Raw genomic sequence first — 16,483 nt, 5'->3', positions numbered from 1 at the left:
ACAGCCATCTCCTCTCACCCCTTCTGGAGAAACAACAGCCCTGTGTCCCTCTGTGCCCTGTCACCACTCCTGCTTTGGGATCTCTGCCTGTGCAGGTTTGGTCAGGACTCTGCTCATTTCTTGTCTCCAGCTCCATTTTTGTTTGCCAGGGACAGCAGCAAGTCCCCGATGTCACCGTGCCAGGGAGGAATTAAAACACTGGGATGGGAAGGCAGAGGTGGATGGAAGATACAAAGATGGGCCACAGGGAAGAGGAGAATTAAAATTTGTGACTGAGGGGCTCCTCCACTGTGACATCACCCCAAACCTGTGAGCACAGCCCCACATCACCTGCTCTTGGTCTCTCCTGCATCCTCCATCCCCTCTGTGCCCCAGAGTGCCCGGGGGGATGTGGGACACTTTCTGCCCCACCTGTGGCCCCCAGGTGTTTGTGGTGCTGCTGAGAGGGGAGAAGATGTGACTTCTGGGCCTGGGAGTATTTTAATGTTTGGCTTTTAGGTTTTTATGCTGAAGAGGCAAAGCAATGAGCAGAGCAGGTTACCAGCAGAGGGAGGTGTAAGCACTGAGCCCTAGACTGAACTAGATCCTACTTTTCAGGCCTCCTTCCTTCTTCTTCCTCCTCTCTCTCCCAGATTTCCTTCTTCCTCCTTTTCCTTCCTCCTCCTTCTACTCCCATAATGACAGAAAACTAAAATGGAAACACAGACAGAATATTTAAACTTAATGGCACAAAGGAAGGAATTAAAGACAGGCAGAGTCTGCCTGGCCCCTCCACACCCACAATGTCACAGATCTATCGCTGCTCTTCAAATCCCACAGTGCTACCAGCAGATCCTCTCTTCAATGACTTTTAAACCTCTCACGAGGTTGCCAAAGACTCCAGGGGCAAGAAAATAGTAGCCATAAACCGATTTTTATTATTTTTGAAAAATGGAATGTTTCACTTACAGAAACTTAAAAGCGATGTTTGACCAACACCATGTTCATTACAAACAGGAAAAAAAAAAAAAAAAAAAAAAAAAAAAATCCAAAACAAAACCAACAAACCCCAAACCAAGTCGACAACAATATTTGGCTACAGTGCAGCAGCAGTCTTGCTCTTTTTTTTTTTTTTTTTTTAGAATCACAAACTCAAGGTGACCCTGGGTTAATAAAACTCACGACCACTGGCACGTGGCATTAGAAGAAATACACCAAAGTACAGCGAGCGCCGTCAGTAGCGGCGGCTGAAGCGGGGCTCACTCAGTCTGTTTGTCCTCTCCGGGCCTGCAAACACACCTGGGATCCCACTGCCCTGCAGCACCTGGCCCTGGCTCCCGGCTGGGGTGAAGCCTCCACGCCTGCAAACAACGCCACACGCATTGGACACGGCCCAGGGAGTTTGGACTCTGAAAGATGTTTGTTTTGTTGGGGTTTTTTTTTTTTCCCTCCCCTCCGCGCCCTTGAGGGTGTTTTTCAGCTCAAACTGTTATAAAAGCATTCTGATGGAGTTTCTTACCCTGATGTCCCTCCTCGAGTCATCCCATGGCCTGGTCCTGACTGACCAGGCATGCTTCTATCACCACCTGATTCAAAAAGAGAAAAAAAAGGGGGAAAAAAAAGAAAAGGAAAAATACAGGCTTTTGTGTTTCCCTAATAAAAATGTCACCTTGTTCCCAGAATTTCATTGGTTTTCTCAGTAATTTAACTACCACTAGAAGGTTCAGCAGCAGTAATTGACAGAAAAAAACCACGATCACACTGGTAAGCAGCAAGTGTACCTTGCCATCTCTCATGATCCCGTCCCATCACTCCTCCATCCACATTTCCCTGCCATGTACGATCTTGATGCCCCTCTAACTTTCGACCATGATCTCCCCAGTCACGTCCATCTCTTAAAAAAATAAAAGAACATCTTCTAGGTACGTCCCCTACCCACTGAGCAGCACAGGGTAAAGCCAGACACCGTACCCCATGCCAAAGTGTGTTAAATGGTTAATCAAGCTGGAGCTGGAGCCACCCAATCACTGCAATCAGAACTGGTCAAAGAGAAACAAGGAGAGACACTTGCTGAACAGCATCCTTCACACAACAAAACCTGTCTTTTTTGATCTTTGATATCGCAAAGGACTGAAATGCTCAGGCATGGATCGATTCATTGGCTGCCACTCCTCTGTCTGAAAATTCTGCAGCTGGGATATGCCCAGCTTGATTAACTGGGCATTAACTTGATTAACCACTACGATTCCAGGTGAGTCCAAGTTCTCTACCCCCACCACTGCAGAGACTTCTCACTCAATTTCCTTTAAAACCTGACTACCGGCCATGAATGAGACTCATGTAGTCCTTACTGGGGCATCTGTAAATCCCATCTGTAGAAAGAGATCTGAATCTCATCTGTAGAAATGAAAGTTATTTACAGAACCACAGTCAGGAGCTGAGCTAACTGAGCAGCTCTTTCCTCACTCCAGAGCTTCACTCTCCTGAGACATGTGAGAGCTACACGTGGCAACTCCTCAAAGATCCGGAGAGAGGATTCACACTCGCCAAGCTGCTTACTGCTGTCACCCTTCAAAGGCTCACTGAGGAGGCGTTAAGAGCCCCCAGTCACCTCCCTGATTTGCCAGGCACTAACCGGGTTTGTGGGGGGATCCCTCTTCCCTCACTCATCCTTCTGTCAGAGCCGTAGCCACCCCAGCTGTCCCGGGAGTGCCGCTCAGGGCCCCCGTGCCGCTCATCCGGGTAGTGCTGGAACACAAACGGGACACACACATCCTAAAAAACACCATTTTTCTTCCAGGATTGCTTTTTGGATGTTGCCTTGCTATGAGGCGTCAGAAAAAGCTGTCTCATTTTTTACAGGTTCCGCTGCTGGGCATGGTTCACTCCAGGCGTTTATTTTGTTTCTTGACATTGATTCCATGCTGTTCACTGGTGGGAGAGCTCTTTTTTGTTTGGTAAAGTTTTTTAAGGCTTACATTCTTGGCTTCAGATATTTGATTTTTACACAGAATATCTGCCTACTCGCTACCTCTCTTCAGAAATGAAAGGTTTTGAATCCCACTGTGGCACTGATTTTCATACCTGTCCTTCTACAGCCCTGTTTCATTATGGCACCAGTTGTTTTATTGAGATAAATGTGAGAGAGAGCATCCTTTTAGCTCTCTCTTAACACCTAAGATGGTCAATCAAAAAGCTTTTACTGCCACATAACAGCCTGAAAAGATGCTCCCATCACTCAGAGGTTTCCCCTTGCCTGTATCTGCGGCTTCCACCCCAGCAAGCACGTAACCTAATAATTTACTTTATGGCCATCAGCACACAAAATTAGTTCTGCTTAATCATCTCAGCTGCAATGACTGTGTTTGTGCTGTGTGAAACACTGTGTCCTTTCTGTATGGGATCAGCTTGTTTCGGTTTTTAACTGAAGCAGTAATTTGGCTGTAACGCACCTGCCCATCTCGATCCGGAATTCCCCTCGTACAGTCTCTCCTGAAACAAAAAAAAGAAAAGTTTCAGTTGAATCAACACAGTAATTATAATTCCAGTGTGTGCAAGAAACAACACAGGAAAAGTTAATCTTCATTAGGTTGTAAATCTGGATGCAACTGCTCAGTGGCAAAGATAACTCAGAAGAGTTCTTGTTTCATAGCATAAAAAGAGATCAAAGTAACACCTACCACTGTAATAGGGGTAAAAAGGCACCACTGAGGATGGCTAGTGACACCAAGGAGAATATTGAGTGAACCTACCAGTGTCAGAAATGAGCTACAACCAAAAACAAACTGCACACTTTTCACCGGAGATCCCTTGAGAGCAAACAGAAGTTTCAATGGCACCACACAGAAAGTATTTTCCTTACTGTGGGGCTAAAACCCTGCATTAGCCATGGTGCAATGTGAAAATAGGGCAAGTTTTAAAGCAAAAGGAAATGGCTAAATCTTAGGGGTTCATAAAGCAAACTGTGAGAGACTGAACACCTTGAGAGAAGCTGCTATTATCTCCATCAGAATCATGGCATACATCGGGATTTGGATCATAATCTTCATGCAGCCTCTTTCTGCTACGTCCCTAACCCACAGAAACAAGCACGTGTGGAATTAGACGAGGAACGCACAGGAGTGATTTCTTACACTCTCCTGACACCATTCAAACCACAGGACACCACCACCTCCCCGAAGGCAGAGGAAGAAGAAGAAGAGGCCGTGCCTCGCCCACCTGTCCAAGCAGTGATCCTGGTAGCGGGCGCGGTCCCTGTGGTCGAAGTCGTGGAAGCGATCCTGCCGGCCGAAGTCCGAGTGGTACCGCTCCTCCAGCGCCAGCCGCTTGGCCTCGGGCCAGTACGGCTCATCCCTCCTGCACACGGGGCCACATCAGCAGCAACCCCACAGCCAGCTCCCCTCTCCTGCTCTCTCAAACCTCCTTCAAGCCAGTAATTAAAAATCTATGTGTGTTAAGCAGGAGTCGCATCGGTTGCCGAGAAAATTTGGTTTACCAAAAGCAGCTTAATTTCAGCAGAGATTGAGTATCTTTCCCACTACCACTTAACAGCCCTACTCTTGGTCATCCCCCTTGGGAAGCAAGAGTAGACCAAAACAGTGCTGCAAGTGTACAAGCACAGCATTTGCTCTTTCAATGCTATTAGTGTTAAAAGCAGCACGCAAGGAGTCTTTCAGCTGTGAGCTCCCATGACTGCTTTATCCAGAGTGCTCCCCGATTCCACAGGCTGTCAGAGGGGACGTGCCTGAGGAGCTTGGGGCCCCGCTGCCCTGCTCCTCACCTGCTGTCAGGATCGTAAGGCCTCCTCATGGCAGATCTCCGCTCCTGCTCGTAGCGCAGCTGCTCCTGCTGGCGTCGCAGCTCCTCCCTCTCCCTCTGGATGCGCTCCTGTTCCCGTCTCCTTTCCTGCTCTATGTGCATCCTTTCCCTCTCCAACCTCTCCCTCTCCAAGCGCTCTCTGTCCAGGCGCTGCCTTTGGAACTCCAGCCGTTCCCGCTCCCTCTGGAGCCTCTGTCTCTCATCCCGCTCGTGAATGGCTGCAAGGCGCTGCTCCCGGTCTCGCCTCTCTCTCTCTCTGATTTAAAAGAGATACTTGGTTTTTAATTGAGACTTTTCAGTGCAAGCTTTATTGCTTCTTTGTTTTGGGTGGGGTTTCTTGTTTGGTTTTGCCTTTTTTTTTTTAAAAAAGGTATTTATGTTCTCCCCCTTCTTCCCAATTAAGCAACAGCTTAGGTGAAAATAAAGAACTCCATAGGAATGACAGAAGCAAAGGTGAGAACTCTGCGTAAGTAACACAGTGTCTACTCTTAGGTCTGAAAAAGCTTTCAGAGAGCACAGCATGTCCTAAGACAGAAATCTGACACACAAAAAGTATTTACAAGTTTCTGGGGAAAAAAAAAAAAAAAAAAATCAAGGAAATTCAAATCCGGTTAAGTGGAACACAAAGCCTGAAAGCACCTACAGAAGTCTCATGACAACATTGATTTCAGCAGTAAAAGCCTCCATCACTTGGCATTACGTCTGTTCTAGCAGTAATTAGCATGAAATCAATCTGAGCTATCCCTGTTGGAGGGTCAGCACAGCACTGCTTTGAAGCCTGTTCGAAACACAAACCAGGTAAGGGAGTGAAAAACGCCATTTAAAAGTTTAGAGGGAAGTGGGAACTCACCGCCGCCTCTCCGTTTCCCTGATTTCTCTCTCCCTCTGCCTCTGCCGCTCCCGTTCCCGCTGCTCCTTGATTTTATCAAAGGATAAAATATCCTGCTTTTCCTTGCTCTCTGATTTGCGGTCCTGGCTTTTTGTGCTCTGAGATGAATCAGAACAATGCATGAGCTGAACACGGCGCACTTCCAGCTAAAACTCCGAGGCAAATACCTACACTAGGTCAACCTGAACAAAACAGGCTACCACACCTTCCCCAGAGGTAAACAACAGTGGAATTCCAGGGAAAAGCACCCTGAATTTGACCAGAACTTCTAAATATTACAAATAAATACAAGGAGAACACAGCCTGACTTCAAGCAACACACACCAGTAACATTCCATAATCCTAACACCATTTTGATATTGCAACACATATGAAAAGTGCATTCTTCCACTAGATCAGCAGTGAAAAAGTATAAAAAAAGGTGAAACAGAAGCACTTCCCCTCTGCCACATCATGATTTACCACCCCAATGCTCTCCAGAAAGTGAAAAAAGGATAATTTTACCAATATGCTAGGCTAAACACCCTTCATGTCTGAGCACATAAATGTATTTAACACCTATTTTCACACAAAAGCTTCTCTGGAGATTGGCCTTACCCTCTCTTTTGATGCAGAGGTTTTCACACTAATAACTGGCTCTCCTTTAGATTTATCCATCACCACTGTCCTCTCGGTTCCTCGACTTGCTGGAAAACAAAACGGAGCCAAAAATAAATGGTACAAAAGACATTCAACAATTCTTGAAAGATTCAAAACTGTGAAGATATCAAATAGTAAAAAGTTATTTTAATGAGTGTTTTTAATAACATATGGAACTTGTTTATGATTTAAAGAGCTTGCCAAGAGTTGGCCAGCTTGAGGATGGGGGCAGTAAGTTTATCACAAAATTACAGCAGCATTTTCTGGCAGGGATGACAGCTAAAAGAAAACAAAATTCTTTTTTTTCTCCTGTCCACAAAATACATCCTTTGCCACAGTTTAATAAAAAGCCCAAAAAAGGACACAGAAGCACACACAGTGTCAGGTTTAAACCCAGTGACAGTTCCACAAAAATATAAGGAAAATCTTTTGTACATTATTAGAAACTGAAGTCAAAATTTTCAAGGAGTTTTGTGATGTTTGTGTCAGTTTTACTAATTAAGCTGCTTTTTATGGAATTATCAATCACATCTAATAAAACACAAGTATCCGTGAAAACACTTCTGAAAGACAGTCAGCATCACCTGATTTGCTTGCCCTGGATCTATCAGAAGATCCAGTCTTTTGTTCATCCTTTTCTTTTCCTTCTTTTTCATCTTTTTCTGATTTCTTAGCATCATCTTTTTTCTCGATCTTCTCCTCCTTCTTAATACCAACAGACCTACAAAAAGCAGGAAAGCAAAATTCCTCTTTCAAAAGCAACAAACCACTTGAAAATCCAGTGCTGGAAGTATCACTCACTAACCACAGTCTATCAGAAAGACAGAAAATCCTAGATATATCTGTCAGTTAAAAGAAGAGTCCAAGACAGAGGCAGGTCAGAGGACAAACTGGTAAAAATAATGGTTTAGCTAGAAATAATTTGATTTAGTAACTCTTGATACAGCTAACAGGTTTTTATACTAACACTAAAGGCCTTGTATTTCTGAACAGAGAGCCAGCTGTAACTCTGAACAGATGCTTTTACTCCGGTAAAACATCGACTTTCCAAGCATTATTCCTATTTCAAATGCACGATGAAACATTAAACCAAGATTTATTACAGTTACTGTTCAACTTGGTCACTTGGCTGTATTTGAAATGAGCGCTCTTTAAATATCAAAAAATACAGAACACCACTTTACTTCTCAGATTTGGACTCTGCAGAATGATGCCTGTCTTTTTCCTTCCTCGTTTCACCTTCCTTTTTGTCCGAAGGCTTCTTTCCTGCTGGTTCATTTTTTGCCTAGAAATTCAGGCAGAAATAATTACACAGTCAGGGACAAGAGATTAAAATTGCATGCTTTTATTCTCATTACACTGCCATGAAGTAGCTGCCACTTACCTTTTCCACAGAAATCATTTTCCCATGCAGCTCTGTTCTGTGCAGGTGATTTATACACTTGGTGGCCTCCTCAGATGTCGACATTGTCACAAAGCCATAGCAGCGAGCACCAGGACTGCGAGCATTTGTCACCACTTTTGCACCAACCACCTTTGGGAAAAAAACCAAAATATTCTGTGTTTGCAGGTCTGTCACTAAATTAATTGTAACTTAATCTCCATTTCTTAGAACAGCTTGGACGGGAAAGGACTTTTAAAAGCCATTTAGTTCAATCAATCCCGTCACAGGCATGGATATTCTTCAATAAAGCAGCTCAGAAAATTCATCTTCAAGTTGCTGAGCAGGTCAGGAGCTCAAGGCAGATATATACAGAGAAGGGAGAGTGGGATTGTAAAAACCAAAATCGAATTGAAAAGACTTTCCCTTTCTCTTTCCTCACAGGATGTCTGTGCCCACAGATGACAATCTCTGACAGGCAGTGGCACTTAGTGATACAAGCATTTAATACTGCGTTCAGAAAAGCATTTGGCAGGAGGGGAGATGGTCACACAGAGCTCCCTTCCACAACTCCTGCTCTTGTATCCTAACAGGCACCGCAAAACAAGTGGAAGCCTGCCCTCAAAAACTGGATTTCTCCAGAGAATACCCCTAGAAATGGAATTGTTTAAAAGAGCATTAACGTTGCTGGATACTCAAGACATAATTAGACAACTACATGATCTACCAGTCTCTGCTGTCAGGAATTGCCTCATTCTCACAGCTATCTGCACAAATATTCTCTGCAACCTCCACCTCTGCTCCCACCCCTCCATTTCAATCTTTTTATTGAACTGTGCTCCTTTCAGATACAGACTTGCCAAAGAACACCAAGTTAAGAACTCAGCCTGCCCACTTATTCACAAGGGAAAATAAGATTTAAATGACCTTAAATTTAAGGTCAGCCTCCTAAACTGACAGAATGGTTTGTTAATTTACATATCCATTACGTACCTTTCCATACTTGCTGAAAAGATTCTTCAAATCTGTAGCTCTAGTAGAGGAGGAAAGTCCACTAACCCACAAATTTCTGCCAGAACCACTCCCCACACGGCCTGGGGTACAAAAAAGCCAAACAGAAAAGAACATGTAAAACACAAATGCAGCAGTGCAGAATTAAGAGTCCTAAACCCCCCCACATTTTCCTTTCATAAAACTCTTCCACTGCAATTTTAATTCCCTCTTCCATTCATTCTTAAAATCAAATTGCAGGCTACACATGCAGCCCGCAAAAATGAGCATCTGAAATCCACAGTTAACGTGCATTTCAACAGCCTTAATGAGTCTGCAGCTACAGATTTCCTGTACTTCAAGCCCTTTTAGGAGAATTACAAAGTATCAAATGTTAATTCTGGTTTAAAACAACCCCCAACTCTTTTTGTTACAAATGCTACAGAAGTTACAAGGAACTGATATTTTAAAAATATATTTTGAACGGATGTGTTACAACTGCATTGAGAGTTCACTAAATTAACAGTCTTCCTTTTTACTCCAGGTTCTTTGTACATTAAAAAAACCCCCCAAAACCCCCAAACATGCACCTACCTTTCTCATCTTTTGCGACTGCCTTTGCATCTTTGTCTTCAACAGGGCTAAAGACAAAACACCACATTATTCAAGAGATCATACGCAAAAAGAATATCAATTCTAGACAGCACAACTAAAATTGGATACCTACCAGTAAATTAGTTCCAAAATAAACACTATTATTGGCAAATTTCTAGAAGAGTGACAGGAAATAGGGATTTGTACCCCTAAACGGACAATTCTGTTTTGCAGATGACAGAAATAAGAGTAATTTGGGGAAAAACAACCTTTGAAGGTTGAGGAAGGAAAAGAAATCAAACCCACTGTTCTTAAGAAAAAAAAAAACCACATCTACATATGGAGAAATAAAAGAGACCTTTAGGAATAGGCTACAATTTCATCAGTCTCGGAGGCCAATTGAAGGAAACAGCTTATTCGCATCACTTAAGGACCAATGATAAAAGATAGCATCTGGTCTAGAACGGAGAAAAAACAAACCTCTTTTTCTGATCACCGCCCTCACTGGCTGAGGACTCTTTAGTGGCAGGGGAAGATTCCTCAGAATTAGCTTTGTCTTCTGCTCTCTTGCCATCTTCTTTGCTATCTCTGGCTTCGGCACCTGCGCCTTTCTCCGCTGTCTCCCCACTAGAGGCTTCCAGGCCTTGGGAGCGTTTGCTACTCTGATCGCTTAGGGTCTCTACCACTACACCTTCAGAGTCCGGGGCCTCTTCCTCAGGGCTCTGTTCACTTGTCTCCCCTTTTGCTACCACTAAACGCTTTGCTTCCTTCCTTGCCAAAGCTTGGGCCGATTTGCTGTCCAAAGCTAAAGCATCTTCCTCCAGCTGAGCGGCAGCGAGAGCGTCCTCTTCCTCAGCCAGCCTCTTGCCTGGCCCCGCGTTACTGGCTTCCTGCGCACGCGGCCGCTCCGCTTCCGCGGGTTCTTCGTTAAGTAGCTCAGATTTACAAGTTTCCCCCAAAATGTCGAGTATTTTCTCATTTTCTACGGATTTAACAGGAATAGAATGGCACAAGATTTAATCACCAGGGAAATACAGCAATCACAAACGTGGAACTGGCATGGCTGCCACACTAACACCAAGAGAACTGCTAAGCTACACAGAGATTGGAAAACCCTAGTGTACACAGTGTTACGCCTACCACGCTAACTGCTCTCTCACACACTGCCAAATCAGCCCTACCACCTCAACAGCCAAGAAAAATGCCCCCACAGATTTAACAAAAAACTTCGGGCTCAGCCTTCATATTCTTCAGCAAATCGTTCAGCTCTGTTTCTTCTCTAGTTAGCTTCCAGAGTCCGAGATGCTTAACTGAACGTATCAAGGCACTGAGAGTTCAATTTTCCAAATTTCTGTGAAGTTCCTTCAGCAGAGAAAGTCCAACATGAGAACTGGGCATCTTCTGATGGTTCTGAGTGTGTTTGCAGTCCAGAAAGCGAGTGGGATCTGTAGCAAATTCCTGTGACGGCAGCGTGTTCCTTCTTCTGAAGTCCAGCCACTCTTTAATTTCTGTTCTGCACCAGAGCTTTGCACTGCCTACTCTCCTGTATTTGTATTTATCCACAGAACTACAGTATAGTGTGATATCACAAGATCTGTTTTCAGAACCTTTACATCTTTAAGGCTCGTTCCTTAACTTCACTCTGCAGTAACAGTTCTAGGGAACCATTTCATGGCATTAAACACGTTTTCCAAGGGTGGTTATTCACAGATCTGGTGATATGACTGGGTTTCCAATCTCTATGACCCTGCATGACCTGGATTTTCCACCATAATAACGTACACTACAGTAATGCATTAAAAAAATAGAACCAAAAAACCCAAACAGGGACGCAAAAAGCCTAAATGAAGAATGAAACTGTTTAAATGCCCAGGATTTTTTTTCATTAAAAAAAAAAAAAAAGAATCAAAGTAACCAAACAAAATCAAACAGTACCTGGCTCCAATGGTAACTCTTCAAGTTCCTGTAGTGAAAAAGATTTTAAAAAGGAGAAATATCACTATTTCATAAGCAAGATGCTATTCTGAATATCTCTTAACCACCCATTACAGGAGAGTATTTAGTGAAAGCATAACTATAACAAGCTATATCAGCTTTGAAAACACTGAACTTTAAATAAACGTCTCAGAAGGTTTAACGTGAGTTTTTAATATCCTCAGAGTTCTATGAAGTTTGTGAGAACTTTAACACCTCTCAAGTTCAGCCACCTGTTGAACACACGGTACGCATTCACATGGATAAATAAACCAATAAATATAAATAGCACAGAGGAAAGCTTATCTTCACATTACCCTTCTCTACCCTGTGTTTTTTGAAGTCTCCTTTCTGAAAATGGGATCAACAGAAACACCAGCTTCACCTGGAGCTGGTGTCCTTAACCTACCAGGAGTGATCTGGAAACAAGGCCGGCATTTCAGGAATGGACAGCTCCAGCTTTCCTCTCACCGTGGGATAGGGACATTTTTAATGCAAGTTAAACACAATGCGAGGCACTGAGCTGGTATTTACATCAGATGAAAGGAATCCAATCTACCACCAAACTCAGAATGATACATACATAATAAATATATATATATATATGTGACCTGATAGAGAAAAGAAATCTTTCTCTTTATGAGTAACTTAAAAAGCATTAGTTCCTATTCTTTGCAGAGGAAGAATGCACCCACTGTACACACACTGTTTCAACATACAGAATTATACAGGATATTTTATGTTTTGTTTGTAAAGAAAAACTGGCTACCATTTACCTTTATTACGGTTAAATCTGATGAAGAAGCATCTAAACTGTTCCCAACATCTTCAAACTCTACCTTTAAAAAATAAAGGGAAGACATTTTGTTATCTATGAAGGAATACTGGGAGTGAAACCTGAATGAGAAACTGAAGATTTGTATTTGCACTGACAGCTGCTATCCAGCACACACATCCGGTATCCAAAGCAACCAATAATGGTAAAAACGGAGTGAAAACCCCTGGGACTCATCCTGACCTCCACTGACTGGAAAAGCTCTCTCATTATCTCCTAACTATGATGGTCAGCTCACAAAAACCTTCCAAGTATGAGGATTCCAACAGCAAAATTTCTCTGATTTGTATCGCTGTCACTTACAGCAACAACACAGAGCCAAAAAAACTACAGGACTTGATAATTACTTCCTTCACTGATAAAAGCAGATCATGGGAGCTGACCTGGCCTCAAGGCATTTACTCACTTAAAAAACCCAACTTTTTCTGAGTATTTCCGTTTGATTTATGTGGCACAGGGATATGCCTGGAGGTAGGGGGCCAAGCTTATTTCTGCACCTTTAGAAAAGAACCACACAACTCTAGAACCTCAAATCAACGTGGACACACAACAAAGAGCACTACTCCCCCATATGAGATGGGCAGAAGTAACTTTTTTTAAATGCTTTGTTGTGCATTTCAGGAGGTAAAACACTTGATTTTGGGTAGAAGGGACTATCCTCTAGCCCAGTGTCATCAGCCAGATGAGCACAGAAAGCCAAAATAAAAATACTTTCAGCAACTGAATAACTGCAAGACCCTATCTTAGCAGAAAAATAACCTTGAATATAATGTCCTGAATGCTTCTGTTCAGTTTAGAAATAAGCTACACTATTTGTAGGCCTCACACGTTCAGTACAATAAAGACATGAAAATAGGAATAACATAATTAATGAAGTGAAGCACAGTTCAAAGCATTACAAACAAATGCTCTGTAAACTATTATTAATACAATCATGTGTACAAACATTTAAGTATTTTAAAAATTAAGATTTGTAGTTCCACAAATACATAAAAAGAAAAGTAGTGCCCAAATTTCCCCAAGTACTCTTCAGGCACCATTTTGCTATTTAATTCATAAATAAATATATTACAAATAATTAAAAAAAAACCTGATTCCACACACATAAGAGATGCATACCATCACTATTGGTATTTCTCTTGATTCTTCTTTTATTTCTGAAAATTGTGGGGATGCCTCCAAGTTACCTACAGCATACTCAGCAGGCTGATCTGGAAGTTCTTTCACTTCTGCATCAGCATTTTCTTTACTATCAGACAGCGAGTCAAGAATATTACGGGCACTGTAATCATCTCCACAATCTACTGCATTGCCATTATCTATTTCAGCTTCATCTAGCACACTAATATCCATCATATCAATATCCTGCAAGTTATCCAAACTTGCTTCAATATCGTCCTGTGGAAAGAAAAAAAGCAAATGTCACAGTCAGGGTGACTTGAGATCCATCTGCCATCAGCCCCTCCAAACCCAGCCCCCTGTACCTGGCCATCTCCAGAATCCTCCTCCAGGCCGTTGTCTTCCACTCCCTCTTCGTCTGGCCTACGTCCTAACAACATTATCATCGTTAGAATGAGAACAGTAATTACAGCTGCACCCTTCAAGCTTTACTTTTTCACCAGAGCTGGTGTTCCCTTCAGTTCTGTTCCCTGTTTCTCACTGCTGTTTGCTACCACTCCAGTAAGTGACAAACACGCCACAGTCCAACACCTGGCAGGAGCTCAAGCTCTGTGACCTCCCCAGAACATTTGGCTCAGCTCAGATTGCAGCAATTTATTACCTCAACCTTTCATTTCTTTTCAGACATTTACTAGAAGAGGAAAAAAAAAAAAAACCCAACCAAACAAAACACAGCACAAAGTAATGAAAAAACCCCACTCTACCTGTGAGTTTTACTGCAGTGCTTTGCCCACCAGCTGGATGTGAATTATCCCAACTGGAATTACTGGAAACACCCCAACAGCTTCAGCACCAAAGAGCAGCTCCTCAAACTCTGAGCTAAGCAGCTGCTTGATCTTTTAGGAATTTTATTTTCCTCAAAAACTACCAGCACTTTACAACTGAAAAGTGAGAGGGGGTTTAGAGCCAAGAGGAACATTTAATCTATTTCCATCCCAACATTAAAAGGGGCTGTAACAGACATCAGGTGTTTTTCCGAGACTTGAAGAGACACATTATTACAAAGATCTCTTCCACCCAGAGTTGTGACATTTGCCCTCTATCTGGTCAAGAGTTCACATTTTAGCCTGCAAGCAATTGCACCATCAGTCCAAATCAGATGTAATGACAAAAATCAAACAAATTAGCTGGCAAAACAGTCGACTTTCACCTCACAAATTTACACTTTGTGTGAACCAAATCTAGTTCAAAATGAAAATACTCTCTCTAAACCAGTTATTCTGCTCAGCTCCAACGCAAACTTTTAAATGTTATTTGCTTACAAAATAAGATCAAATTGTGCAAATTAACTAATCTTAGAAAACCCGTAAATTATTTTCTGAAAATAAGGATTATGTAAGACTGCCTCACCACTATAAAAACCAAGCAAAAGACCTTGAAAACACATCTGACTTCAGAAATTGATTAAAAACTTGTCTTCTGGGAAGAAAATCGCAACTGCTATTAACCATGAAGAATAACGCTACAGAGCTTATTTTGCACTTGCTAGAAACTCAGCATTTCTACATAAAAATAGTATTAAAACCACAGACACCGCTTCAGTGTTACTTGGTAATTCTTGATACAAATTTCAGGGAACCCTGAGAACAAACCAACAGATCCTCCAACGTTTCCTGCCTCATTAAATCACATGAAATTCTCTGAATAAATGACTGCTACATTGAATATTCTATCACCCATCCCTAGAAACATGAGCACAAATGTGGGGAAGAACACCAGTAACAAAATTAAAAATATTACGAAGGCTCCATTTCAGTAGTACACTTGCTTGAAAACTCAGAGATGATAAGGTGGAAAGTCTCTCTAACTGCTTGAAAACTCAGAGATGATAAGGTGGAAAGTCTCTCTAACTGCTTGAAAACTCAGAGATGATAAGGTGGAAAGTCGCTCTAACTGCCCTGTACCTTTGCTGCTTCTTTTTGGAGTTTTCTTCATATTTTCTGAAACCACTGGAATTTCGTCAGGATTCCCTCCTTCCTCCTCAATAGCCTAATAGGGGTAAAAGATAAAAACAGATATAAAAAAGAGACAAAAAAAAAAAATTCATCTGTATATTTTGGTTGAGTTTAAGAGCTGGGCACCAGAGGCTGAAAAATTTCAAACCATGAATCAGCAACTTGGATACACAAACAAAAGCACGCAGAAGGCATAACGTTGGTGTAAGTTTCGGGAAAGCAGTCAGCAAAAAAAGCCAATCCCACAGCATTTGTGACTGCGCACAGACACACGAGTTGTTGTGACAAGAGTAAAACCTCGGCTGCGGGACACAGCAAGCAGCAGTTCAGAGAAGGGGTTCCGCACGCTATTAACACGCGAATGCTGTGATGAGGATACAGCGAACAGGCTACCAGCCAGATCGCCAGAAAAACATCAGTACGCAGCAAAAAGCTCGACACACAGCGTACAGAACTGTAAACCCAGGAACTCAAGAGAACAGCAGAAGACTGCGGGGCACGAAGCTAGAAACACTCGGGTCGAGTGCCAGGGCAGACACCGAGTGAATCGGAGCGGGACCCGGTGACACTCCGTGACAGCGACGGTCGCTGGGACGGCGCAGCGCAGGCCCAGCCTCACCGGGCACCGAACGCTCGCACTGATCCCGCCGGGCACCGAACGCTCGCACTGATCCCGCCGGGCACCGCCGCAGCCCCGGCCCCGCCGCTCTTTGGCGCCATTTTCCTCAGCGATGCTCGCCGGGCCGGGGTCGCACCCGCTACACCCAGCCCTGAGGCAGCCGCAGCGCGTCTGCCTGCTCTCACCTTCCTCAGCCGCTCCATGAGGACGCTCTTGTTCCCGCCGCTGTCCAAGTTGCGATGCCTGAGCTCGGCGCGCAGATCTATCACGCGCAACTCGCTCAGCGGCCGCCGCCGGCTTTCAGACTCCGACCCGGGGATGCCAGGCCCAGCCAGGGACGCAGACTCCCCCAGGCCGGCCGGTGAGTGACTCTCCGCCATGGGCCGTGGTTTGGACTCGGGCGCGCGGGGTGAAACGGACGCGGGGGCGCCGCAGCCGCAGCACAAAATGGAGGAGACCCGGGGCGCAGCGGACGGCGAAGGGGCGGGAAGGGAAAGGGAGGGAGGCGCAGCGCGCATGCGCGCCGGGGCTCGGGCGGGCTGCGCGCGCCGCGGCGCCGCCAACTCCGGAGCGGCGGTGGCGTCACGCGGCAAACCGGGACTCGTGCATGCGCGAGAGCGCGCGAGCCGTC

General features: G+C 43.9%; 1 protein-coding gene across 2 annotated transcripts; it reads right to left on the bottom strand.

The window, feature by feature from the left end:
• Window positions 1–894: 894 nt before the first annotated feature.
• LOC120763364 (scaffold attachment factor B1-like) lies at window positions 895–16,329 on the bottom strand. Of its 2 annotated transcripts, XM_040086604.2 has the most exons (21): window positions 16,038–16,329; window positions 15,183–15,267; window positions 13,584–13,648; window positions 13,219–13,497; window positions 12,041–12,103; window positions 11,226–11,253; window positions 9,771–10,272; window positions 9,291–9,337; window positions 8,700–8,800; window positions 7,710–7,859; window positions 7,510–7,610; window positions 6,910–7,046; window positions 6,284–6,372; window positions 5,648–5,784; window positions 4,760–5,053; window positions 4,198–4,335; window positions 3,432–3,471; window positions 2,615–2,727; window positions 1,761–1,873; window positions 1,499–1,565; window positions 895–1,340 (listed from the first exon to the last, which is right to left on the bottom strand). In XM_040086604.2, the coding sequence occupies exons 1-21, from the start codon at window positions 16,230–16,232 to the stop codon at window positions 1,214–1,216; spliced, it is 2,871 nt and encodes a 956-aa protein (XP_039942538.1). In that variant the 5' UTR covers window positions 16,233–16,329; the 3' UTR covers window positions 895–1,213. The 2 variants fall into 2 exon arrangements, 1 of the variants encoding a protein (XP_039942538.1); XR_005704081.2 differs by lacking the exon at window positions 1,761–1,873 and having other exon boundaries at window positions 1,258–1,340.
• Between the last annotated feature and the right edge of the window lie 154 nt (window positions 16,330–16,483).

The sequence above is a fragment of the Hirundo rustica genome, chromosome 26 (assembly GCF_015227805.2).
Source record: "Hirundo rustica isolate bHirRus1 chromosome 26, bHirRus1.pri.v3, whole genome shotgun sequence".
Taxonomy (NCBI): domain Eukaryota; kingdom Metazoa; phylum Chordata; class Aves; order Passeriformes; family Hirundinidae; genus Hirundo; species Hirundo rustica.
This window is presented reverse-complemented; position numbering and strand designations above follow the sequence as displayed.

Excerpts from the sequence above, each read along its gene's own strand:
- LOC120763364 (XM_040086604.2), bottom strand. The coding sequence starts at position 16,232 with ATGGCGGAGAGTCACTCACCGGCCGGCCTGGGGGAGTCTGCGTCCCTG. Across the intron at positions 13,649-15,182 it reads TCCAAAAAGAAGCAGCAAAG|GACGTAGGCCAGACGAAGAG; the intron begins GTACAGGGCAGT and ends TAATGTTGTTAG. Across the intron at positions 12,104-13,218 it reads GAGAAATACCAATAGTGATG|GTAGAGTTTGAAGATGTTGG; the intron begins GTATGCATCTCT and ends TATTTTTTAAAG.